This window comes from Ailuropoda melanoleuca, chromosome 10, assembly GCF_002007445.2.
Source record: "Ailuropoda melanoleuca isolate Jingjing chromosome 10, ASM200744v2, whole genome shotgun sequence".
Taxonomy (NCBI): Eukaryota; Metazoa; Chordata; class Mammalia; order Carnivora; family Ursidae; genus Ailuropoda; species Ailuropoda melanoleuca.
Genome location: NC_048227.1, coordinates 41106015 through 41132198, shown reverse-complemented (window position 1 = coordinate 41132198; position 26184 = coordinate 41106015). Strand labels below are relative to the sequence as shown.

At 46.3% G+C, this 26184-nt stretch overlaps 1 protein-coding gene across 2 annotated transcripts; it reads left to right on the top strand.

Annotated features, from left to right (window-relative positions):
* The first annotated feature begins 518 nt into the window (after positions 1–518).
* On the top strand, positions 519–25409 carry GABRR1 (gamma-aminobutyric acid type A receptor subunit rho1). Of its 2 annotated transcripts, XM_034670813.1 has the most exons (9): positions 519–539; positions 4607–4713; positions 6132–6199; positions 7148–7371; positions 17486–17568; positions 19851–19935; positions 21981–22195; positions 23888–24084; positions 25010–25409. In XM_034670813.1, the coding sequence occupies exons 2-9, from the start codon at positions 4695–4697 to the stop codon at positions 25301–25303; spliced, it is 1185 nt and encodes a 394-aa protein (XP_034526704.1). In that variant the 5' UTR covers positions 519–539; positions 4607–4694; the 3' UTR covers positions 25304–25409. The 2 variants fall into 2 exon arrangements, with proteins under 2 accessions (XP_034526704.1, XP_034526703.1); XM_034670812.1 differs by lacking the exon at positions 519–539 and having other exon boundaries at positions 4680–4713; positions 19851–19951; positions 21997–22195.
* The last annotated feature ends 775 nt before the right edge of the window (positions 25410–26184 follow it).

The window sequence follows — 26184 nt, the reverse complement described above, 5'->3', positions numbered from 1 at the left end:
CCCCTAAAGACCCTGGGTCTCACCTATGCCGTCTTGTGATGGGCACGGATCAGAAACTCCCTCGCAGACCCTCATCCCACTAGGCACCCCTTAGGGCTCACGTCTGCTTGGAGGACAGTGACGCCATGCACACCATCCGGGGACGCTCCCTGGATCTGCCAACTAGTGTGTCCCCCCTCCCCCCTCAGAAAAAGTTGCTCAGCGCAGGATGTCTGCTCTCTGAGCTCTCACTGGTTTCATGCCATCGACATGATGGGACACAGTAAGTTCCTAAGTTGTCTTTGTAATCAAAGTTCTAGCATGTGGCCAGGAATCATCCTGGAGCTTAATTCAGCAGCTTTCATGATACCCTTTTTTCTTCTTTGTCAATCTAAAAGAAACATTTTCTCATCCCCAGTTCTCTGGCCTCTCTCTTATTTTCCAGATTTTCTCTGCAGCAGAATCCTTAAGTTTCCTGAACTGTAATTCATCTGGGTCTGCAGGCTTGAGTTGCATTTAAACAAAAATTACAACAGTGGTTCTCAACGTTGGCTGAAGAGGTTTGGAAGCTATTGATGGTTCGGTCCCACCCCAGTGTGGGGTGTGGTCTGGGAGGTTTTAAGCATCTCGGTGACCCCAAAGTGCAGTCGGGCTGAGAAGCCCTGAGTTAGGTGATCTCATGCCAGCATGTTCGCTATGCTGGACAGCATCTCATTCTTTTCACTGCTCCCCTCCCAATGCCCAGGCCAGTCTGTATGACCGGGTTCTGTCAGCAGTCTCAGCCTTACGTTCATCGTGGGCTAACATTGCTCCCTCTCCTCCAAGCAGCGTATTTCCGTCCTCACTCTCTCCTGGCTCAGAATACAACTGGAAGGAAAGCTGCTTGTCTCTAGCACCTTTCTGGAGTATCACTTCATTTAAGCCTTGACCTCCTTGGCACATTTCTCACAGGACCATTCGACCCTTTGGAACGTACCTTTGGGTTTGTGCTTCTCTTTCCATATTTTGTACGTATTTTTGTGAAATCTGAGTTCTGCACACTACGAGAAGCTGGGGCTACAGAGATGTACGAGATAGAGTCCCACCCTGATAGAGTTCACGGTGAAGTGTGTGAAGTGGTCAGAAAGCCCCCTGCCCCACGGGCTGGTGCACATTCTAATAAAGGCAGAGGAGAAGTGCTGACTTTGGTGGGAAGGAGGGAAATCTAGGAATTCTTCCAGGAGGAGGTGATATTTGATCTGGGTGTGCAAGGCATTGTCTGGGTAAGAAGAAGTATGAAGAATGGTGGCAAAGATTTTCCAGACAGATGGGACAGCAGGAACAGAAGCATAGAGGTAAAATGGACAACTGCAAGAAGTGGGACAGAGCGGGAGCTGAGGCTGGGAAGGAGCCTTTATGTATATATAACTATTACAAATGCTATGAAAACAAGATTGTTTTCATTAGCTGGTTGAAGAAATTCCTTCCTTATCAAAATTGAGTTCTCTATCTTCTCAGAGATGACCTAATCAGCAAAGTGAAGTATAACTTATCCGGTGCTCTGCTATTAGCTAAAAGAGGGAGACTTTCAGCAGACCCCTTGCTCATCACAGGTTCCCATCCCTGTTCTATCTAACCTCTGAGAGAGTCCTGAGATGTGCTTTGGGAAAACATCACACACATACAAGCTGACCAGGAAATACAGCCAGGAAACATCAAGATGTACCATGGGTCAGAACTTTCCATTCTATCCAAGAGGATAGGAGGGACATGGGTGGTTCAAAAAATGTACACCCTCTGTTCAGTCCAAAAAGCCGCCTCAAATGTCATCCTATATTATCATAACTTGGGACATGTCTATATTTTCTTCATAACTTCTCAGGGGCTCGTTGAATAAATAAGTTGGTATCAGTTTCGTGTAGGGTTCATGCTAGCTCCTATGTGAAGGGAAAGGTGAGCTTGGACCTTCTACGTCTAACCCAGATTCCAGGCAATGGGAGCCAAATCTTCCAACAAGGCACCGTGGCCAACCTTGCTTCCAACCCTTAGAGCCAGACCGTCTGGATTTGACTCCCGAATCCATCATGTTTACAAGTTATTCAGACTCCCTTTTGTCTTAGTTTCCTCGTGTACATAGTGGGATCATGATAAAGCCTACCACACAGGGCTGTTATGAGGACCAAGCCAAGTTAATACATGTGATGTAAGTTAGCATACCTGGCACATGGTAAGGACTCAAGCAGTGTTAGTTATTCCTATCATTTGCTGCATGTCATACCTCATTTCAAGATCAACGATCAGGGGCACCTGGCTGGCTAAGTGTGTAGAGCATGCAACCCTTGATCTGAGGGTCGCGAGTTCGAGCCCCACATTGAGTGTAGAGCCTACTTAAAAAAAAATAATCATCCTCCTGGCTGGTAAAAAGATACCAATGCCGCGTAAAATATTTCATGATATATTGTAACTTGAGTTTAAAAGCAAGTTACAGTATCTCCTCTTTCTCTCTTTCTCTCTCTCTTAAGAGATTAAGGGTATATGAGATGGCAAAAATTATTTCCGAGTGGTTTTTATTTTCTCCTTTGTGTTTAAATCTATTTTACAAATTTAACAGGAGCATATAAGCAAAGAAAAACTTATTTTAAAATATTAAACATCGTGAGAAATACTTTAAGGATCCTATTTATCAGTCTTTTCTAGTCTAGAATCTAAGCTTCAGGATGGGAGAGGCAGTGGCATCTCAGGGCCCATCTCTGTTTCAGGCTGGCCCAAAGCCAAAGAAAGAACGGGGTCCAGCTCAATTTCCATCCAAGCCCTTCTTTCAATTCCTCCTGCTTCCCTTTCCGGAGGCCCATCAAGGGGGCTGACTCCCTCCTTCCTCCCGCTAGCATGTGTTGAGGACCCAGAGGGGCCAAGCACTCTTCAAGATGCTAAAGATAACAAAGACTCTGCCCTCGGTGGCCTGTGACCCCACCCTGCCCCTGCCGACCACCAGTTGTGATGGCCTGTAGCCCAAAGACAGCTCTCCCTGCAATCTTAGCTCGTCCCCACTCCTGGGACCCATTCCTGAGGCTCACTCCTGCCGAGCTCCTGCCTCTGCCCCACTTTGCTACGGACGACATAACCCCTACGCCTCAGTCCTGATGTGTGGGCATCAGTCAATTCCTGGCAGAAGACAGTATTGCACTCGAAAGGGCTTAACCAATAATTGAATAAAGGGACTACTCGTAGAGCTGTGGGCAAGGTTCAGGGAACCAACCAGCCATGCCAGTGTCCTCAACATTGAGGACGAGCAGGAAGCCATGACTACCCACAGTCCTGGAGGGGAAATAGTATTATTAGAGCCTGTTGAAGACACTGTGATTATCTGTAATCACAGAGCAGCACAATTGCCAGTCCCTGGCATTGCAGCGGGAAGAGAATTAGGAATAAATGCCCTCCTCTGTCATCCCCTGCCAGCGCCCATTTGGCTGAATCCACAAGCCAGAGAGCAAGGATGCCTGAGCGATACAGTCCACCTGGCAATGCTTTACTGTCTGTAGTAACAGTTTCATGGTAGATCCAAGTTAAGAATGGCATCAGTTTCAGGTCTGAGGGAACTAATGGGGCAGATATTTTGAGGCAGACATCCTCAGACCAGTCGTTCTAAGTAATTAATTCTCCAAATCTCTGCTCCTGTGGGTACTGGGAAAAAGCTCATCGAAAGGCTAAATTAATGCATTGAAGCATCATAGTTTTGGTTTTTTCTTTCACATTTTATTCTGACTGTACCGGAAGTAGATCTGAAGGGTGAGGAGTGCTTTTTTTATTTGAGTACCTAGACTGTCTCTAGCACACCTTTGCTTTTAATTTTCCTCGTAGACAGAGACAACAACCAGGAGTACACAGAGATGCCAACAGTAAGACAGGCATGGCCATGAACACACGCGCACCATTCTAAAGATGTCTCTTGCCCACACCTCAGCCATGGTGACTTTCAGCAGCACCCCCATGCCTGGCCAAGGAGCAGAATGGGCCAGCAGAGGTCAAGGGTACCAAGCTCTGCCCACACCCACTGTCTCTCCCCTCCAGCTCAAACTCCCCCAGAATGGCCACAGCACTTTGGGGGAGTTTAGGCTTCTTAAGAAGGCCAGGACCAGCAGTTCTCAGCCGTAGCTACACATTAAAATCATCTGGGAAACTTTTGGGTGCCTGGGTGGCTCAGTTGGTCAAGCGTCTGCCTTCTGCTCAGGTCATGATAGCAGGATCCTGGGATAGAGCCCAACATTGGGATCCCTGCTTGTCAGGGAGCCTGCTTCTCCCTCTCCCCCGACCCTGCACTCAGGCTCTGTCTCTCCCGCTATCTCTCTCTCTCAAATAAATAAAAATCTTTAAAAAAAAATAAAATAAAATCATCTGGGAAGCTTTTAAAAATACCAATTGCCAGGCCTCATTCCTGAAGTTCCCAAATCCAAATCTCTGAGGCGGGACCTGGGCATTGGTATTTTTAAAGTTCCTCAGTTATGATTCTAGAGGAAGAGAGAATATCCAATAGTGTAAAAGAAGAAATAACACATCCCATTGAAACTGTCACGATCAAATCTGACTGCAAACACTTTTTTTCTCTGTCTTGGTTGGAATATGTGACAAACCTGTTTCTCCCCGTTGGCAGCCCAATTCTGAAGCGAAGCCCTGATATCACCAAATCGCCACTGACCAAGTCAGAGCAGCTTCTGAGGATAGACGACCATGATTTCAGCATGCGGCCCGGCTTTGGAGGTAGGAGACCTGCACTCCTGGTGGGGTCTGTCCCACCGTCCACGGTAGAAGTCAAGCCAAGGGACCACCCCGCTTCACTCTCCCCCTATCAGGTCTGCCTCTGTTGTGCTCAGGGGGGCCAAGCCGGAGCCCACGGCGACTTCTGAGCATCGCCCCTGTCCGCCGCCGTGGGCTCTGCTGAGCACACTCCCGGGCTAGGCTGGCTGAGCTGTCCTCCGGCCGCGGCTCCCGACAAGGAAGGCTGGGGATCCATGAGGCCAGCAGCCGGCTGTGGGAAGGGCTGGGGGAGACCGGGCAGCCGCAGCCCAAAGCTGCCTCCGGAAAATGCCCCGAAATAACAACCTTGGACAAAATTCGTGCTCATCTGGGAGCTGGCAGACGGAACTGTGAGTGTCTCTCCGAGGGCAGCGTGTGGTCTGCTGGGTTTAATTAAATGAAAATAGCTTGAGAAAATAATGATCTAGTGCAGAGGGCTGTCACAGCCCTTTGAAGCTGAGCCCGCAGCTGGCGGATTTCAGCCCCCTCAGTGTCAAATAGGGTTTTCATCCACATGGGTTTCTTCCTGGAATCAAATATTTATTTTAGAAATCATTCTCTCGTTTTTATTTCTCCCAGCCACCTTCACCCAAAGAACAAACAGGTTCTAGAAGGGAGTCTGTATCCAGTCCTTAACCCACCGCTGTTGGATCCAAACCTACCTCCATCCATGACAGTCCAGGTGTGCCCCCCGCCGGCCCCACACCAGGGGGAAAGGGGCAGCAATCTATTCCCTTTATAACGCTTTCCTTCTCTTGATGAATATTAAGTTTTCGTGGCCTAGAAATGCCAAACAAAATTCTAATGTTTCAAGGCCACCCTGGTGCATCACGTCCCTCTCGGAGCGACTCCATCACGTGGCAAAGAGGCCGGTCTGTGGGCTTGGAAAATGACCTGACTGTGGCTTTCGTTCTGGGTGCCTGCTTACCAAGCAGTGTCTTTCTCACGGTCAGACAGAGACATGGGCTTCCATGACAAAATCAGGAGGCAAATATAAAGGATAAAGTGGACGACCCCGTGCTAGGGAGAAACTCCTTAGATTAGACCCAGCTTTGAGCTAGGCCTTTGCTGTACCTTTCGATGAGCATGTGTAACCAAAGAAGAAAGCTTTAGGGGACTCTCATTGTTTCAGAATCACCTGAATGATTCAGACCCCCCCCAAAAATTTTTTTTTAAAAAACCTTTTGTTGGAATATCCCAGGGAGCCACCCCATGATTCAACCCTTTGATTTCTGGTTTCGCCTCAGCTTGACATGTGGGGATGCCAAACCTTCAAATCTGACAGGAAGCCGAGGAAACGGGTTCCAGGAAGAATGCTCCTCATGCTTGTAATGAAAATTCAAGTAAAAAGAATAAATGTTCTTGCCATGCCCTGTTCGCAGGTCCGGCCATTCCCGTTGGTGTGGACGTACAGGTGGAGAGCCTGGACAGCATCTCAGAGGTCGACATGGTAAGTGCTTCTGTTTCTGGGGCTGAGGGCGGGTGGATTCACACGGGGCCTGTGCTGGGCCATGAGGTCCACACACCCGGATCGCTGAGTCTCACAACTCCCTGTGCCGTGGGAATGCCCACACTCATTTTACAGGTGGCTCAGGAAGGTTAAGACACTTGCCAGAAGCCACCCAACTGGTATGAGACAGAGCTAGATGGCAAAGTCGATCTCCCTCCAGTGCCTGGGCTCTTGCCACTGGTGTGTGTTCTCTGGGCAAAGGCTCTCCAGCAGAAACATGCGGTCCAGGGCTGCAGCGGTCACATAGCCAGATGTCCTACAGCTGGAGATCCTGCATCTGGCCGTGGAAATGCAGAACTGCAGAAAAGGGTCCCTTTTTTTCCTTTCCAGCGGGTTTAGATGGGAAAATGGAATTTCTACAACTCCTTGACTTACAGGACTGTTTACAGCCTCACTTAGTTTGGGTTCTCCAAAAAGCAGGCTTGAGAGAAGCATTCTAGCACAAGTGGTTTATTTGGGAGGTGATCCCCGAAAACACGCCGAGAGAGTGGGCGGAGGTGAGACAGGGATGGGGAGGAAGCAAAAAGGCCCGTGCCCTCAAACCAGTAACTACTATGACTCTCAGTCCCATTGGGGGAACTCCGAGAGTCAGCAAAGAACACACCTCCGGGTTATCCCAGCTGAGGGGCCGAGGAGCTGGGGTGCTCATCCCGCCCTACCCACACCCTCTCCCCCCAACAGCTTGAGGGTCAGCAGTGCTGGCGGCGGCACCTGGTCAGTGTGGAGGCAGATGCCGGGATGGGCTGGCCGCAGGAACACCGGTTCCGCTAGCGGCGTCTGGCTGAGCCCCTGCCCTGCAGCCCTCCCGCTGCAAAAACCCCAGGCACCGGGGTCCCGCAGACACCAGCAGGTTCAGTGTGGGGGCCCCCCTCTCCGCCCCTCCCCCAGGACTTCACGATGACCCTGTACCTGAGGCACTACTGGAAGGACGAGAGGCTGTCCTTCCCGAGCACCAACAACCTCAGCATGACGTTCGACGGCCGGCTAGTGAAGAAGATCTGGGTCCCCGACATGTTTTTCGTGCACTCCAAGCGCTCCTTCATCCACGACACCACCACGGACAACGTCATGCTGCGGGTCCAGCCGGACGGGAAGGTGCTCTACAGCCTCCGGTAAGGGCCTCGCAGCCTCCCCGCGCGGCCTCTTTCCCGGAGCTGCTCTTACTGCCAGGGGCTGGGAGGCCGATCGTTCGTCTAACCGCAGGTGCAGTGCTGCCTTTTGGCTTTGACCAGCCACCCCCGAACCTCTCAGGAGGCTCCACCTTTCAACGTCAAGGCAAACCAATTTCACCCACGATTTGTGGGTGATACTTGTAAGGAATTGTTTAGTCTCCAAAACACATTTGTGGAAATTTCTCAAGCTGATGCTCATGATTTATGCCTTATCCTGTAGGTTATATTTTAATTTAAAATTTTTAATAAAAGCTTTATTTAGACTCGTGTGAGTCAGAGAAATAGATAATGTATCCTTCTGAAAGACTTGCCTCCTTAGATGTCTACAGTTCCCATCTTCCAGGTGTATTTTAGAACTTGGCCTAAAAGAAATTCTTTACCTTACGTGGCCAGCCACAGGCATGTTTGCTATCCTTTCTCACCACATAGTCCTACTCGAGAAATTCTGGAAATCCCGGGACGCTTTATGACTTTAAATGGTATTCTGAGCATCGCTTTTATAATATAAAGAATGTAATCTGTTTTTCTTATGAGCTCAGATGTCTTAGAAATGTTCAAGGGCTCATTACTCACTGACCTGGAGAAGCTTCCTTTAAACACAGGCACCCCAGCCTGACTTTCACTGCTGGCCAGCTTTAGAATCTCACGGCGTCCCCCTGGCCCTCCCGGGGAGGACGTGTGCAGGTGAGCCGCGGGCCTTCACCGAGAAGGGGCTCTGCTTGCTGTGGTTTACTCCTCCTGTGCTGGGCTCATGTGCATTTCCGTTTTGTTTTGCTTTTTAAAGATTTTATTTATTTATTCGGGGGGGGTGGGTAGATAGAGCAGGAGTGGGGGGCGGAGAGAGGGAGAGAGGGAGAGGGAGAGAGGGAGAAGCAGACTCCGCGATGTGGGGCTCCACCCCAGGACCCCAGGATCATGACCTGAGCTGAAGGCAGACGCTTAACGGCTGAGCCGCCCAGGCGACCTGGTGCATTTCAGTTTTAAAAACTTTGTTTTGGCGAAGATGAATCCATACTCCGGTGTCTAAGTACGGGATGCCTGGACACGGTGTATTTTTTGCGTCAAAGACGGCAATGTTGAAGCGAATTTCTGCCCCCATCCTCCAAAGGAGTACTTATGCTGATCCCTCAGTACTCACCCTGGCTTGGGACCTAAGCAATTGGTTACCAGACTCAGAGTGGAGTTATGGGGTTTTCCTCTCCACAACTTGAAATGCCTCCCCCCATAGAAGAGCTCAGGAGGGTCAAGGAGGTGCAATCCCTTCCCCCAGCCGTGTTGGGTTGGTTCTCCCTGGAGTCCTCACATCTGAGGCAGGCTGTCAAGCATCCTAAAGCTCAAAAACCACCAACAAAACCTCACAACCTAACGGCACCACCAGGGACACAAAAGACTAGACCGTAATGCACGTGACTTCGGCGTGCTGGTAAATGTCTCACTACTGGTTGTCTGGGCTGAACGTGCGCATATGTACGTGTGCGTAAGCTTGTTGTAAACATGGCCGATCCGGGCTGAACGTGCGCGTATGTACGTGTGCGTAAGCTTGTTGTAAACATGGCCGATCCAGACGACCTCGAGTGCGTGACTTATAAGTGAAACAATATATGTAATGCTTTTTGTTATAAACCTCATACACTTATAACTTCAAAATGACTCCCTATTTCTTACAAAATCCCATTTTTCCCAGTTTTATTGAGATATAATTGACATACAACCTATTATTTTTTTGTTTGTTTTTTTAAGATTTTATTATTTTTTTTTAATTTAATTTTATTATATTATGTTAATCACCATACAGTACATCCCCAGATTCCGATGTAAAGTTTGATGCTTCATTAGTTGCGTATAACACCCAGTGCACCATGCAATACGTGCCCTCCTTACTACCCATCACCAGTCTATCCCATTCCCCCACCCCCTCCCCTCTGAAGTCTTCAGTTTGTTTCTCATAGTCCATAGTCTCTCATGTTTCATTCCCCCTTCTGATTACCCCCCTTTTCTTTATCCCTTTCTTCCCCTACCGATCATCCTAGTTCTTATGTTCCATAGATGAGAGAAATCATATGATAATTGTCTTTCTCTGCTTGACTTATTTCACTTAGCATTATCTCCTCCAGTGCCGTCCATGTTGCAGCAAATGTTGAGAATTCGTTCTTTCTGATAGCTGAGTAATATTCCATTGTATATATGGACCACAGCTTCTTAATCCAGTCATCTGTTGAAGGGCATCTCGGCTCCTTCCATGATTTGGCTATTGTGGACAATGCAGCTATGAACATTGGGGTGCATATGGCCCTTCTCTTTACTACGTCTGTATCTTTGGGGTAAACACCCAGTAGTGCAATGGCTGGGTCATAGGGTAGTTCAATTTTTAACTTTTTAAGGGACCTCCACACTGTTTTCCAGAGTGGCTGTACCAACTTGCATTCCCACCAACAATGTAGGAGGGATCCCCTTTCTCCACATCCTCTCCAACAATTGTTGTTTCTTGCCTTGTCTATCTTTGCCATTCTAACTGGCGTAAGGTGGTATCTCAGTGTGGTTTTGATTTGAATTTCCCTGATGGCTAATGATTTTGAACATTTTTTCATGTGTCTGTTAGCCATTTGTATGTCTTCATTGGAAAAGTGTCTGTTCATATCTTCTGCCCATTTTATGATTTGTTTATTTGTTTCTCGTGTATTGAGTTTGAGAAGTTCTTTGTAGATCTTGGATACCAGTCCTTTATCTGTGGTGTCCTTTGCAAATATATTCTCCCATTCCGTGGGCTGTCTCTTAGTTTTTTTGACTGTTTCCTTGGCTGTGCAGAAGCTCTTTATCCTGATAAAGTCCCATAAGTTCATTTTATCTTTTATTTCTCTTGCCTTTGGAGATGTGTCGTGAAAAAGGTTGCTCTGGCCGATGTCATAGAAGTTGTTGCCTATGTTCTCCTCTAGAATTTTGATGGATTCCTGTCTCACATTGAGGTCTTTCATCCATTTGGAGTTTATTTTTGTGTATGGTGTGAGAGAGTGGTCAAGTTTCATTCTTTTGCATGTAGCTGTCCAATTTTCCCAGCACCATTTATTGAAGAGACTGTCTTTTTTCCACCGGATGTTTTTTCCTGCTTTATCAAAGATTAGTTGCCCAAAGAGCCGAGGGTCCATTTCTGGGTTCTCTATTCTGTTCCATTGGTCGATGTGTCTGTTTTTGTGCCAGTACCATGCTGTCTTTGTGATCACAGCTTTGTAGTACAGCTCGAAATCCGGCATTGTGATGCCCCCAGCTTTGTTTTTCCTTTTCAACAGTTCCTTGGAGATTCGGGGCCTTTTCTGGTTCCATACAAATTTAAGGACTATTTGTTCCAGTTCTTTGAAAAATGTCCTCGGTATTTTGATCGGGATAGCATTGAAAGTGTAGATTGCTCTGGGTAGTATGGACATTTTAACTATGTTAATTCTTCCAATCCATGAGCATGGAATATTTTTCCATCTTTTTATGTCTTCCTCAATATCTTTCAAAAGTGATCTATAGTTTCTAGCATATAGGTCCTTTACGTCTCTGGTTAAGTTAATTCCAAGGTAACGCATGGTTTTTGGTGTTATTGTAAATGGGATGGATTCCCTAATTTCTCTTTCTTCAGTCTCGTTATTCGTGTATAGAAATGCAACTGATTTCTGGGCATTGATTTTGTATCCTGCCACCTTACTGAATTGTTCTATAACTTCTAATAGTTTGGGAGTGGATTCCTTTGGGTTTTCCATATAGAGTATCATGTCATCTGCAAAGAGAGACAGTTTGACTTCTTCTTTGCCGATTTGGATACCTTTGATCCCTTTTTGTCTTCTGATTGCTGTTGCAAGGACTTCTAGTACTATGTTGAATAATAGTGGCGAGAGTGGGCATCCTTGTCGTGTTCCTGATCTTAAGGGAAAGGCTTCCAGCTTTTCCCCATTGAGAATAATGCTTGCAGTAGGCTTTTCATAGATGGCTTTTATGAGATTGAGAAATGTACCCTCTATTCCTACACTCTGAAGGGTTTTAATCAGGAAAGGATGCTGTATTTTGTCAAATGCTTTTTCTGCATCAATTGAGAGGATCATATGGTTCTTGAGTCTTTTCTTGTTGATATGATGTATCACATTGATTGATTTGCGAGTGTTGAACCATGCTTGCATCCCAGGTATGAATCCCACTTGGTCATGATGGATAATCCTTTTAATGTACTGTTGGATTCTATTAGCAAGGATCTTGTTGAGGATTTTGGCATCCATATTCATTAGAGAAATCGGTCTGTAATTCTCCTTTTTGAGGGGGTCTTTGCCTGGTTTGGGGATCAAGGTAATATTAGCCTCATAGAATGAGTTTGGTAGCTTTCCTTCTGTTTCTATTTTTTGAAATAGCTTTAGGAGAATAGGTATTATTTCTTCTTTGAATGTTTGGTAGAATTCCCCAGGAAAACCGTCTGGGCCTGGAGTTTTATTATTTGGAAGGTTGTTTATCACTGACTCAATTTCTTCATAGTTAATTGGCCTATTTAAGAAATCTATTTCTTCCTGTTTCAGTCTTGGTAGTTTATAGGTTTCCAGGAAGGCCTCCATCTCTTCCAGATTGTTTAGTTTTTTGGCATATAGCTGTTGATAAAAGTTTCTAATAATCCTTGCAATTTCAATGGTGCTGGTCGTGACCTCTCCCTTTTCAGTCATAATTTTAATAATCTCAGTCCTTTCTCTTTGTTTTTGGACAAGTTTTGCCAGTGGTCTATCAATTTTATGGATTCTCTCAAAGAACCAGCTTCTAGTCCTGTTGATCTGCTCTACTGTGGTTCTGGTCTCTAATTCATTGATTTCTGCTCTAATCTTGGTCAACTCCTTCCTTGTCAGTGGGTTAGGCCTGTCCCTCTGTTGCTGTTCCAGTTTCTTGAGGTGAGAATATAGAAACTGCATTTTAGATTTTTCTATTCTTTTGAGTGAGGCTTGGATGGCTATGTATTTCCCCCTTAGGACTGCCTTTGCAGTATCCCATAGGTTTTGGACCGTTGTGTATTCATTCTCGTTGGTCTCCATAAATTGTTTAATTTGTTTTTTGATTTCCTGGTTTATCGAGTCATTCTTGAGCAGGATGGTTCTTAGCCTCCAAGTGTTTGAGTTTCTTCCAGGTTTTTCCTTGTGGTTGAGTTCCAATTTCAGAGCGTTGTGGTCTGAGAATATGCAGGGGATAATTTCAATCTTTTGGTATTGGCTGAGACCTGTTTTGTGTCCCAGAGCATGATCTATTCTTGAGAATGTTCCATGGGCATTTGAATAGAATGAGTATTCTTTGGTTCTGGGGTGTAGTGTTCTATATATATCTATGAGGTCCAACTCGTCGAGTATGGCATTCAAAGCCTTTGATTCTTTGCTTAGTTTTTGCCAGGGTGTTCTGTCTATTTCTGATAGTGGGGTGTTGAGGTCCCCTACTATTACTGTGTTCTTATCTATATGTCTCTTTATTTTGGTTAAGAGTTGGCTTGTGTATCTTGCTGCTCCCCTGTTGGGGGCATATATATTAATAATTGTCATATCCACTTGTTGAATACTTCCTTTAAGAATAATATAGTGCCCTTCTGTATCTCTCTCTATGGCCTCTAGTTTAAAATCCAGTCTATCTGATATGAGAATTGCTACTCCAGCTTTCTTTTGAGGTCCATTTGCGTGGAAGATGGTACTCCATCCCCTTACTCTAAGTCTGAATGCATCTTTGGGTTCAAAATGAGTCTCTTGTAGACAGCAAATGGATGGGTCATGTCTTTTTATCCAATCTGCAACCCTGTGGCGTTTTATGGGAGAGTTTAAGCCATTTAGATTGATAGAGATTATTGACAGATATGATTTTAATGATGCCATTTCTCTTTAAAGTCTTTGTATCGGTTGTGACTTGCTGCTCTGTATCACTCTTGGGGCCTTTTTACCTTTATAGAGCCCCCCTTAATATCTCCTGTAGGGCTGGTTTCGTGGTTACGAAATTGGTTAATGATTGGCGATTTTGGAACGTCTTTATTTCTCCATCAATTCTGAATGACAGCTTTGCTGGATAAAGGATCCTTGGCTGCATGTTTTTCTCTGAAAGAGCTTTAAAAATGCCCCCCCAAGCCTTTCTCTCATTCCAGGTCTCTGTAGACAGGTCTGACGTAATCCTGATACCTTTGCCTTGGTACGTGAGAAATTTCTTTGCCCTGGCCGCTTTCAATACTGTATCCTTGGATCTAATATTTGCGAATTGCACTATGACATGCCGTGGCGTAGGTTTGTCCTGGTTGAGCTTGGATGGGGTCCTCTCTGCCTCTTGGACACGAATGCTTGTTTCCCTTGCTAGATTAGGGAAGTTTTCAGCTACAATTTGTTCAAATATCTCTTCTAGACCTCTGTTTTTCTCCACCCCTTCAGGGATGCCGATGATTCTGACATTGGATCGTTTCATAGAGTCAGTAATCTCCCGTAATCTACATTCGTGGGCGTGGATTTTTTTAAGACCAGCTTCTATTTTCGTTTTTTCTTCTACTAACCCATCCTCCAATTCGCTAACGCGTTCCTCTGCCTCGGTGACCCTGGCCGTCAGAGCCTCTAGTTTTGACTGTATTTGGCCCACTGAGTTTTTAATTTCTGTCAGATTCGCTCTCATTTCTGCCCTTAGGGATTCTATATTCTCAGCAACGCTTTCTCTGATGCTTTTTTCAAGTTTACTCATCATCTTGACCATTGTTGCTCTGAATTCCATTTCTGATAATTGGGATACATCCATATGTATTAATTCTGTGGCCGAGGCCAATTCTGTGGCAGAGGCCACAGACTCATTATCTTTTCTTTGCTGGGGGGGACTTCTCCTTCTCGTCATTCTGATGAAGAGAGATTGCAGGGTTGTCCAGAGCCCAAGTGTTGACTGGGACCCAGGCCGTGCGCCCTTGTTTTATAGAGATCTTAGGGATGTGGGCTTCTTCCTTAAAGAGTTTATTTATTTATTTGAGAGAGAGAGAGACAGTCAGCAAGAAAGGGAACCCAAGCAGAGGAGTGGGAGAGGAAGAAGCAGGTTCCCGGTGGAGAAGCCCGATGAAGGACTCCTTACGGAGCGTTGTGATCACACCCTAATCCGAAGACAGGTGCTTGGTGACTGCGCCACTCAGGCGCTCCGGGTTGTGGGCTTCTTGATTTTTCAGCCTGCCTTCTGGGGGAGGGGCCTGCCTGCAGGTACTCAGAAAACCCTGTTTGGGTAGAGTCTCTGTGTCCCTTGCGAGGGGGGATGGGGATGGGCACCCTGTGAGCCGGTATTTCCGGGCTTTTGTTCTCTGGCGGCTTTCCCTGGCGGTTTGCTATGCCTCTTCTGAGAGAGCAGCAGCGGCTGAAATTCAGCCTCTGTCTCAGAACAGAGGGATCGCGGATCGTTCTCCACTGATGTTCTGGCCACTTTAACTCTGTTTCTGTTGGTGCTGCTCAACCCTGCAGCATCCCGGGCTGTGCGCCCCACACCCGGCGTCCCAGCCCTCACTTCCAGGGCCGGCGCGTCTCTGTCCTTTGTGTTTCCAACCCCGCCAGCCGCCAGTCGCCAGCCGCCCCGCGCGGGCTCCCGGAGCTCCCCGTCTCAGTCTGGTGTCTCGCGGGTGCTGACCGCGAGTCCGCCTGCTCCCCCGTGCAGGTGGCCCTCCAGCCGCCAGCCGCCCCGCGCCCGCTCCCGGGGCTTCCGGTCTCAGCCTCGATCCAGTGAGCACACTGGCAACCTATTATTTTTTATAATTCTATCACCAATAATAATTCTACAAAATCATGCTATGAAAAAATGTTTTGTAAGCATTTTTGTGATTATGTGATTTATAAATGGGTGTAGATCTGATCAAAGATTGTTGATTTTTTTTTGTTTTATTTTTTTTAAGTAATCTTTACACACAACATGGGGCTCTAACTCAAAACCCCGAGATCAAGAATCACGTGCTGTACCAACTAAGCCAGCCGGGTGCCCCGTTTTGTTTATTTTAGTAAGACATTCATTCATCAGAGACATAGCAGCTTCCTTGCTGAATTGGATAATAGCTTTTAAATACTGGAAGATGGTATCCTAAATTTTTTGTACTATTTATATGTAATGGCAAAAGATATAACAGACTTTTAGGTTTAATCTGCTTTCTTAATTCTAGACAATCTACAAAACAATATATCAAGCTCTGATTTGTGGCATTGGCTGATTTCTATAGTGCAAATACTGCCATCACAGCTGACTTCAAACTACCAACCTGTCGTCACTCAATGCAGAGTTGGGAAGAATGCATAATAGCACACTGTTGGACAGTATTTTCCACCAAGTAAACATTATAGATGTAACTTCAGGTGTATCAATAATGGTAAAATAAGTAAGAAGTGACGAGTTTTGAGTATTTATTAGTCTGTTTTAAATGTAAGTTACTTAAGTTTATATAATTTCATTTTTAATAATGGCTATATTTAAGGGCGCCTGGTGGGCTCAGTCAGTAAAGTGTATGACTCTTGATCGCGGGAAGCCCCAGGTTGGGTGTAAAGATCGTTTAAAAATAAACTCTTTAAAAAAATATAATAATGGCTTTATTGAACAACCAGCTTACAAACTTCCTGAAAACCTAGCAAGCAGCTTTCCTGAGCCAGATGAAGCCTAGCCCAGCACACTGCTGGATGGGATCACAGCGGCACTACATAAAAAACAAGGAAGTGGAAAACCCTCCTGTGTGTTCAGAATCAAAGTTGCCAGTGAGCCTCCTTGTGGCTAAAACAGATGCTTTGATTTTTCGTCGCAAATAAAGTCATAAGTTTGTTTGATTTAAGTGAAAAAAAAAAGAGGCCTTGATTGTGGGCAGAGGGAAAGATTTGTGAGATTGTTCTTGGGAGAGAGTTGTGAGCATGCCATGAGCCTTCAATGGGACTTCTCCGAGAGCTTGGTACATGTGTGCCTACTGGTGGGGAACGCTGTGCTGTCAGAGGGCAAGAGAAGAGCCGTTAAACACCCTGTGGGTGTTGTGGGGCCAGTCTGTACTCCCAGGGTAGTTGGGAATAGTTAGTATATGTAGTAGAGAGCACAAGCAGGGAGGAGGGGCAGAGGGAGAGGGAGAAGCAGACTCCCTGCTGAGCAGGGAGCCTGGTGTGGGGCTCCATCCAAGGACCCCAGGATCATTACCTGAGCCGAAGGCAGACACTTAACTGACTGAGCCTCCAAGGCACCAGAAGTTTCCATTTTAATTAAAGTGATTTTTTTCCTTTTGGCCATGAATCATCCAGACAGCTTCTACAACTTATACATAGCAATTTTTTTGTGGTTGAAGGAAAAATAGTTTGTTCAGTATCAGCCAATAACTGTTAATCATATCCTGCCACGAGATTGCCCACGAGATGGGAGAATTTTCATCTATGACTAATGATCTGTGTTTGTTTATTCCTTGATACAGAAGCCCATTTTCCTGTGTAAACTCAAACAGAACCATCAGATGCCAGCAAGCGCTTACATGCTGGTACAAAAAAGCTCTCAGTGTTTTTTCATTACTATGATCTCCATGGAATTATCCACTAAAAACACCCATGCCCACTAGGAGATATTATTATCAATATAAAAATATCAACATTGTAAAAAAAAAAGTGCCCAATTTGGCCACTGGCAGAAGGGTTTCATTAATATTATTTCTGATGTGTTGTATATAAATGTTGAATATCGACAAATTCAATAAAAGAACAGAAAAAAAACTGAATTTATCTAAAACCAGAGAACAATATATGCTCCTATGGTTTCTTTAAAGAAGCAATATCATATGAGTTTTTATTTCACATTTTTATATCGATTGAAACCATTGCTTCATTAACATGCTTGAATGCGATAGAAGTTGGTAGAGACACTGAAGTTAAACCCAGAGTACTGCAACGACTTCATCATACTTTGTCATACCTAAGCTACCTATCTACATCTTGACGCCTTGCATATGAATTATAAGGAGGCAGTTATATGGGAAGGAAGCAGAGCCCTTTTCTGTTTATCATTTTACACTTGTATTTTGCAGCCTCTGAAAATTTGGGCTTTGTCTTTTTGTCTGTAGGGTTACAGTGACTGCAATGTGCAACATGGACTTCAGCCGATTTCCCCTGGACACACAAACGTGCTCCCTTGAAATTGAAAGCTGTGAGTAGACTGTCCGGGACATCAGCACACGGATCCTGAGTAATTCCCAACACCACTAACTCATTCATGCCTAGTGATTTTTTCAAGTGATTTTTTTAGATTAAATCTAAGTTCAGGGTAATTCTGAAAATCAGGAACAAGTCTGAGACTAAAACCTCTACTCCCATGATTGACCCTTTCAACGCGCTACGGCAATGGCTTTAAACTTGGTTCCGTGGGAACCTTGGCAACTGCTGGGGAGGAGGTAGAGGGCTCAGCAAATGTGGGTCTCCTTGTGCAGCCATTTTTACCCGCCGTCCAATGTGTGAACTCATTTTTGATCTGTTTTATTGTTCCTCTGAATAAGATTTCTGTCGAAGAAAAGATTTCTTGGCAAAAACAAGTTTGGTAACAATTGCCCGTGGGAACTGCCAAGGTGAGCGCAGGTGGTGCTTGAGAGTCTCAGGCACAGCTGAGGGGCCTCAGGACACTTGCACACATGGATGCCCTGCACAGGTTAAGAGCCAGGCCCCAGGTAGAGCAAGGCTGAGACAGCGTCAAGGACTACTGACTTACATCTCCAGCTCTCTACACAACTGCTCTGTTTTTCAGTCTTTGTCCCAATGCTTCCTCTGGTGGGCATGGTCTGGACTCCCCCATAACTCCAGCTGGCCCACTTCTCCCACGTGAATACCAGCACATGACCCCTGGCCCTTCCTGGCTGGTGACCAAGCCCTAGTGAGGAATCGCTTTGGCACAGGGCACCTTTGTAAGCCTACCTGCATTTGTGTGCAGTGAGCCAGGGATCCCCTGGCCCCAGTCATCCGGGGTGGAGGAGGGCAGGGATGTTGACACAGAGATCAAATGGACAGCTCCATAGGGCACTGAATGTGGGAAAAGGGAGTAATAAACCCCAGGACCAAGGGAGGGACTACCTACCGCATAGTGGCTTTCTGCCTGCTGTCATTTCATCGTCACCAGATCCTGGGAGAAGGTTACTGTTATCTCCATTGTACATGGAGGGACATAGCACTAAGGACTTAATGCATTGGCTCCAGTACCCTGCTTTCCCCAGTACACCCAGGCACTCCATCAGGAAGGTAGCGCCTTCCAGGTTGCATCAGTCAGGGTGCACAGAGAAGCAGAATATTGGAGATGCATGCTAAGAGATATTGAGTGCAAGGAATTGGCTTGTGTGAGCGTGGGGGCCAGTAGGGCAAGTCTGCCAACTGCAGGGCAGGCTGGTGGGAAGGGAAGGCTGGGAACCCCCGGTGGGACCTGAGCCTGCCCTCCACAGGCAGAATTTCTTCTTCTTCTTTGGGAAACCTCAGGTCTGCCCTTAAGGCTTTTCAACTGATGGGATCAGGCCTACCCAGGTTGTCCTGGATCATCTCCTTTCCATCTGATGAAGTGGTTGTAGGCTTCCCATCTACAAAGGATCTTCAGAGCAACAGCTGGGTTAGTGTTTGATTGAATAACGGGGTCCTAGAACCTAGCCAAGTGGATACATGAAACCAACCATCACACAGGTCAAGGGTAAGACATAGAATAAAGCAGAGGAATGAAATAGGACAAGAACGGTTTAACACACAAGCAGACTGCTCCGGCCATTGTTAGGTCTTACCTCAGTTCTGTCCAGGCTGCAGGTGGCTTTGCTCAGCTGGACTCAGTGTGCGCTCACCGAAAGCAGGCAAGGGTCAGGACACAGCAGCGCCAGAGGGCGTGATCGTTCTGGAGGCATAACTGACTTTACCCTGGGTAGGAGCCACTGGAAGCCTGCAGAGAAGGGGCTTGTGTTCTGCTGCCATCACTTTATGGGTCGTTTCTCTCTAGAACGCCGCCCTTATTACCTTGAGAGTATTTAAAGATAGTCGCCATCAATGGATGCATCACTACACTTTGGAAGGAGAAAGAAAGGGCTAAATCAGCCTAGGTCTGTAAGGATGGTCTGTAAGCGGTTTTGCCCCAATTTCACCATTTCTGCTCTACAAGTATACCCATTTCATGTATGGTAACTTACTAAATGGCAGGCTGGATTGTGGGGCGAACGCTTTTGCAGGAATTAGGAGCATTTGGCTTGAGAGTTTTGCTCTGATGACTTCTGGAAGACTGGGGAGAATTAATTTGTTTTTTTAAAAATGTTGTTTTGCTTTGTTTAGACTGTGGATTGTTTATTCCACTGTCTTACTACCATCCTGATAGCTGGTGTAGGAGATGTGGAGCTGCTTCCACGGAGCCCCCCAGACAGGCCCGGCTCCCCACTGCCGCGAGCCTGTGCCTGACGCTGTCTCTCGTCTTTTCAGATGCCTACACGGAGGATGACCTCATGCTGTACTGGAAAAAAGGCAACGACTCCTTAAAGACGGATGAGCGCATCTCGCTCTCCCAGTTCCTCANAAAAAAGGCAACGACTCCTTAAAGACGGATGAGCGCATCTCGCTCTCCCACTGGGGGGTGGGTGGGGGTGGGGGGGTCATCCTCCATTTCAGGAAAGGTGTGAATTGGGTGTCAAGGGAACAGAGCTGGTGCTACCTGGATTTGAAGCCAAAGGTGGAAATCCTAAATCAGGTCTAGGGGTGGCCAGCACCAGGGAGACGTGATTTTTGGAAAAGCGTCCGAAGTGAGGCCCTAGAATACATCAGTAAGGACTCAAACATCAGTCATGTGAGGAGGTTTGTTTGAACCAATTATTTTGCCAGTTTAGCAATCCCCCAATGGGATTCCCAGAACCCCCTCCTCTGAGGCAAGAAACAGTTCAATTTTAAGTCTATTGATTTCCATTCCCTCGGCTCCACTCAACTAATCCTGTCTCTCTTTTTCTCTTTTTTTTTTCTCTTTGCTTCAATGAATTTTCTCTTAAGTATGCTGCTTGCACAGTCCCTCTTTATGACCTTGTGAGCCTCCGGGCTCAGCGGTGTATGGGCTTGTCACCTCTCCTTGCCTGGGGGCGTGCTCTGTGGTCCTCCTCCTGGCAGCTGAGGGGAACAGCTCTCTCCAACCCTTACCTCCGGGTTGACTAATCACCTTTCAGGATGATATTATTCAAATCTTTATGTGGTTTCTTTCTTTCTTTTTTAACAAAAAGCGTGGCAGCCCAGTGCAGGGCTTGAACTCACGACACTGAGATCAGGACCTGAGCTGAAATCAAGAGTCGCATGCTTAGCTGACTGAGCCACCCAAGCGTCCCTCTTTATGTAGATTCTTTTGCCAAAATATTGCATGACTGTGCAGGAAGTGCAACCTTTCAAGTCTTCCAATCTGTAACGGAGGGCACTGTTTTCCTCCCAGCATGTCACTGCAATCCAGCATATCTCATCTTCTGTATACATCGCTCAGGAGTCTTGGTTTTTCGGGGGATCCCCACTTCACCCATAGCAATCTGACACTTCCTCTTGTCTTAGTCTGTTTGGGCTGCTATCACAAAATACCATAGACTGGGTGGCTTCTACAGAACAGAAATTCACTTCTCACAGTTCTGGACGCTGGGAAGTCCAAGATCAAGATGCTGGCAGAGTCAGTGTCCGATGAGAGCCCGCTTCCTAGTTCACAGACAGCCAGTTCTTGCTGTGTCCTCGCATGGGGGGAGGCGCAAGGGAGCAATCTGGGGTCTCTTTTATAGGGGCACTAATCCCACTCATGATGTAATCACTTCCAAAGGCCCCACCTCCAAATATCATCACGTAGAGGATTAGGTTTCAACATACAAATTTTGGGGGGACACAGTCTACAGCACCTGCACAGTCTCTTTCTGGGACTGTTTAACAGTGATAACCATTGCATTATAATTATCCAGGACGCCAGGTTTTCAAGTTAGTGTTGCCAAGTCTCCATTTCATTTTCAGTCCTCGTCATCCCAGGTTTATCCTGCTTTTTCCTTTTCCTTCCAACTTCCTCCTGTTCCTTTGACCGCCCCCAGGCGTATTTCCTCCTTGGAGAGAACACAAGGGCAGAGCTGAAGCATAGCTGAACCTATGATGGTTCACTGCTCCTAAATGCAATGTATGGGTTAGCTTGGGATTTTAACTTTAAAACGTTTTCCTCCATAAAGAAATCCGAAGGGGCTTGTTTAGGTAAATGTGTCTCAAACTTCATCGTGCCTATGAATCATGCGGGGAGTGTTGTTAAAAGGAGATTCTGATGCAGTAGGTCTGGGCTGGGGCTGAGAGCCTGCATCTCCAATAAGCAGCTAAGCGATGGTGACATTGCTGGGCTCTGTCCCAGAAGGTAAGTGACAAGAGTCTTAAATGGCCTTCTCGGGGGGTTTGTTTACATACAGGACGGGGCCAAAGATGCCTTCAGAGGGACTCACCCAGGTGGTGTTGGTTGTCATATAATCACTCTGGAGTCCATGGTTTTTCTCACTTAGGCTTTGTAACCGGTATGGCAAGTTTCCAGGAGAGTGTCTAAGGCACTTACGAGTCCCTGAACAGAAGGGGTCATGTGCGGGAGCTGAGTAGCTGTGGCGTGTGCGATCTTTTCTTCCCGTGTCCCCCAGGCTGGTACAACCGTCTGTACATTAACTTCACGTTGCGACGCCATATCTTCTTCTTCTTGCTCCAAACTTACTTTCCTGCCACCCTGATGGTCATGCTGTCCTGGGTGTCCTTCTGGATCGACCGCAGAGCTGTGCCTGCCAGAGTCCCTTTAGGTAAGGAACATCCCAAGTGTGTCTTTCAGGCATCTAAAATACAAGTAATTTCTTCCAGATGAAACTGTTCGTTTCAAATTGGTTCCAAACCTCTGTTGGCGTGATAACTTGGAAACACCAGGTTATTGATTCACGGGTAAAATGCCATTATTAAGAACCTATGTCTCCAGGGTCCCACAAGTGCCCATGCAAAACACCCCAAGTTTTGTTAGAACCATGTTCTGGAGTCAGTGGTCCTGGTGTGTGGTGCTTTTTCTGCCCACCTGCATAAGGAAACCATGTTCCATAACAGGGTTTCTCCAAAAGTGGCCCAAGGGATCTTTGCAATGGAATGTCTGGGGGAAATTGTTAAAAATGAAGAATCCTGTGTCTCATCTGCGTGTATAGAATTAGAATCTCTGAGAAAGGACCAGAACCTACATTTTGAACAAGGTCTCCTGGTCATTCTTATACATACTCACGTCTGAAAATCCCTACTCTGTAAGCATTTCAGGAATAGCTATTTGCCATCAACTCTCTCCCCCACCTTAAATATTGCACCCAGTCAGTCACGCACACCACCATTGCTCAGATGGTTCCGAGGCTTCGAGGGGAAGGGTCACCCCCCAGGTTTTAGTGACACTGAATTGGAACTGGCCCTTAAGGTGACCCCAGTCCCCTGTGATTTGATGCTTGCCAAGCAAATGCTCTGAGTTTAATTTGAAATCCCAGGCAAATACCCCTGACAAATGCCCTGTCCTTTAACAGTTGTTCTATAGCTTGAACAGTTACCGTGTTAAATAAACAAACATTTTAGTTTTAAAAATCTAACCCCCCTAAATGAAGTTAACATCAATTCTTGGTAAAATTGACCTCCGCATCCTCAAGTCAACACTGGTGAATGGGCAGCCAGGGCCGGCATGGCCCTGACAACTAATAATGCAGGCCCAGGACTGCAAGATTCTATACCAGCAACAAGGACACGAGTACTGAAATATACCTGGTGCACTTTTTTCCCTTTTTGGAGAAGTAGTTACAAGAAACACGTATATACCTGCTCATTATATAATCTCCGTTTTATTTGTTTATTTATTTATTTTTAAGATTTTATTTTTTAAAGTAATTTCTATGCCCAATGTGGGGCTGGAACTCACCGCCCTGAGATCAAGAGTCGCATGCTGTATTGACTGAGCCAGCCGGGGCCCCCATAAATCTCTGTTTTAACCAATTGAATGGAAATAAATATCTTGCTGCCAAAAATGTCTAGGGTGTGCTTTCTGAGGAAGGACAAAGTGAGACAGGTGTCTGGGTGTATGTGGAGGGGAGGGAATGGTGAGTACTGGAGGCGGAGGGACAGGAGAAGCCTCATAAAAGCTAAATCTTGAGGGGCGCCTGGGTGGCTCAGTGGGTTAGGAGTCTGCCTTAGACTCAGGCTGTGAGCTCAGGGTCCTGGGATGGAGCCTTGGGTCGCACTCCCTGCTCAGCGGGGAGTCTGCTTCTCCCTCTCCCTCTGTTCTCTCTTGCTCTTGTTCTCACGTGCTCTTAAATAAATAAATAAATAAATAAATCTTTTTTAAAAAGTGCTAAATCTTGAAAGATGAATAGGTGTTTGCTAGACGGAGGGGCAGAGATGGAGGTATTCTAGGCGGAAGGAGAACAGGAGTGATGCCACCCAGGGTGTTCAGTGAAACTTGTGTCTCACTCTGTTTGCAGGTATCACCACCGTGCTGACCATGTCCACCATCATCACGGGCGTGAACGCCTCCATGCCCCGCGTCTCCTACATCAAGGCGGTGGACATCTACCTCTGGGTCAGCTTCGTGTTCGTGTTCCTGTCGGTGCTGGAGTACGCCGCCGTCAACTACCTGACCACCGTGCAGGAGCGCAAGGAGCGCAAGCTGCGCGAGAAGGTGACCTTACCACGAGTGAGGTGTCTGCTCAGGGATAGAGCCTGGTCCTGCTCCGGACCGGACCGTGGGAAGGTCAGACCTTCTCTGTAAATTGGGGTGGTGACATCCCCTCCTTCACCTACTTCACAAGTTGGTGTGAAGGGCAAACAAAATAGTATATTAAAGCAGTGCGAAATTTACCCTGGGCTACATCTTTCAGTCATTCAAATATTTATTTAGCACCTACCATATACCAACAGCTAAGTCAAGTTAACTGAGACAAAGTTCCTTTAATTATGGTGGTGTTCATTGTTTAGTGCTAAAAATAGATGACAATTCAACATGGTGAAGCAATTATTTGTGAACCCACAGGTGTAATAAAACAAACAAACAAACAAACAAACAAACAAACAAAAACCTTCCAGGGAAGCACATCCTCCATTCTAGGAACTTCTCTTTCATATGTGACCTTGTGCATCTTCCATCATTTCCCAGATCATCTTCCCTCCCACCCAACTTTTCTTTCTTCCTCCTATCTGCAGTCAAATGGTTATTTCCTCCAGAAAACTAAAACTAAGTAGGAGTAAACTATCTCCGCCATCCCCACCCCATCACACTACACACACCTAATGTTTTCTGCAAATATTTTTATGAGGGCTCCTATCAGTTTATAATCTCAGAGAGAGCAGCACAATTATCTGATGATGAACATTCAGGTTGGTCTCTGATACCATGTGATGTTCCCTAAGTGTTGCTCCGCAGACTTGGAACAAAAATGGACAGCTGCTCTTTTAGCCGGTCTGCAGAGCCCACACCATTATTTTCCCATGTCCCGCCCCTAACTGGGAATAAAAGAAACTAGAAAAGGCAGCCCCGACCAGCACACGGTTTCTTCTGAGAGCTGGAGCTGAGCTCGCTTCACAGTGTGTGTCTGCTGTGTTCGCAGCTTCCCTGCACCTGTGGACTACCCCAGGCTCGCGGGGTCATGCTGGATGGCAGCTACAGCGACGGGGACGTTAATGACCTGGGCAACTACACACCAGAGAACGGAGAGAAGCCGGACAAGATGATGGTGCAGCTGACCTTGGCCTCGGAGAGGAGCTCCCCGCAGAGGGAAAGTCAGAGGGGCAGCCACGTGAGCGTGAGGATTGACACCCATGCCATTGATAAATACTCCAGGATGATTTTTCCAGCGGCGTACATTTTATTCAATTTAATATACTGGTCTATTTTCTCATAAATGCCTGTTAACTCTATAAATTTCATTCTTCTGTATGTACCACAGAAATACCTGTGTGATGGACGTAATTCAAGGTTATGATGCAATTGAAGTTCCCACTACCCATCCTTCTCCAGCTTTCCAAAACTACATGGACAAGACACTCACTGATTTAATTTGCACTTATTAACCACCTATTGTATCCACAGCATTATACTCGGTGCTGCCAGGAATAGGACACCCGTAACAACTGGTGATAGTTGTTCCTGGGGAGCCCCTGGAAAAGCACACTGCCAGTGTTGTGGACACACTATAGCTCAACCTCTTTTAGGCCCTAGGTGCTTATTCACACGAATGATGCCCTCTGTGTGCATGTCATTATATTCTCTGGACGAGATGGAATTGGGAAGCACCTAAAGGTCACTTGCATGGAACGTACATGCACCTAAATCCCCACTTTCACCAAAACTCATGCCTCACTTCATAGTCTATTCCCTATTTTTCAATGTGTCTCCTCATGTTTATCTTAATACAAGGCAATAATAATTTTCCTATTCTTACTTACGTCTTATGGTTCATGAAGTTTGACCTCTTCAGAAGCAAAGCTCTTTAGATTGCTGCAATGGCTTCTGATTTGGGGCGGAGGGGGAAATTTCCCTGATAGGAAAACTATGAAGAAGAGGGCATGTGCATGCATTCTGTCAGTTCCGTCATAGAGATAACTAGCCTAGAAAACTTGTGTTTCAGTGTTTCCTGTTTCATAATCACTGCTTCATGTAGCTCCGCCCTGGAGCATGTCCTGGTTCAAAGTGAAGTCCTTTCTCAGTAAGGTGATGTCTTCACTGAGGAACTTGGGAATAGACAGTTTTCTGCATAAACATTTCAAGAAAATGCATAATTTG

Excerpts from the sequence above, each read along its gene's own strand:
- GABRR1 (XM_034670813.1), top strand. Across the intron at positions 7,372-17,485 it reads AAGGTGCTCTACAGCCTCCG|GGTTACAGTGACTGCAATGT; the intron begins GTAAGGGCCTCG and ends TTTTGTCTGTAG. Across the intron at positions 22,196-23,887 it reads GCCTGCCAGAGTCCCTTTAG|GTATCACCACCGTGCTGACC; the intron begins GTAAGGAACATC and ends CTCTGTTTGCAG.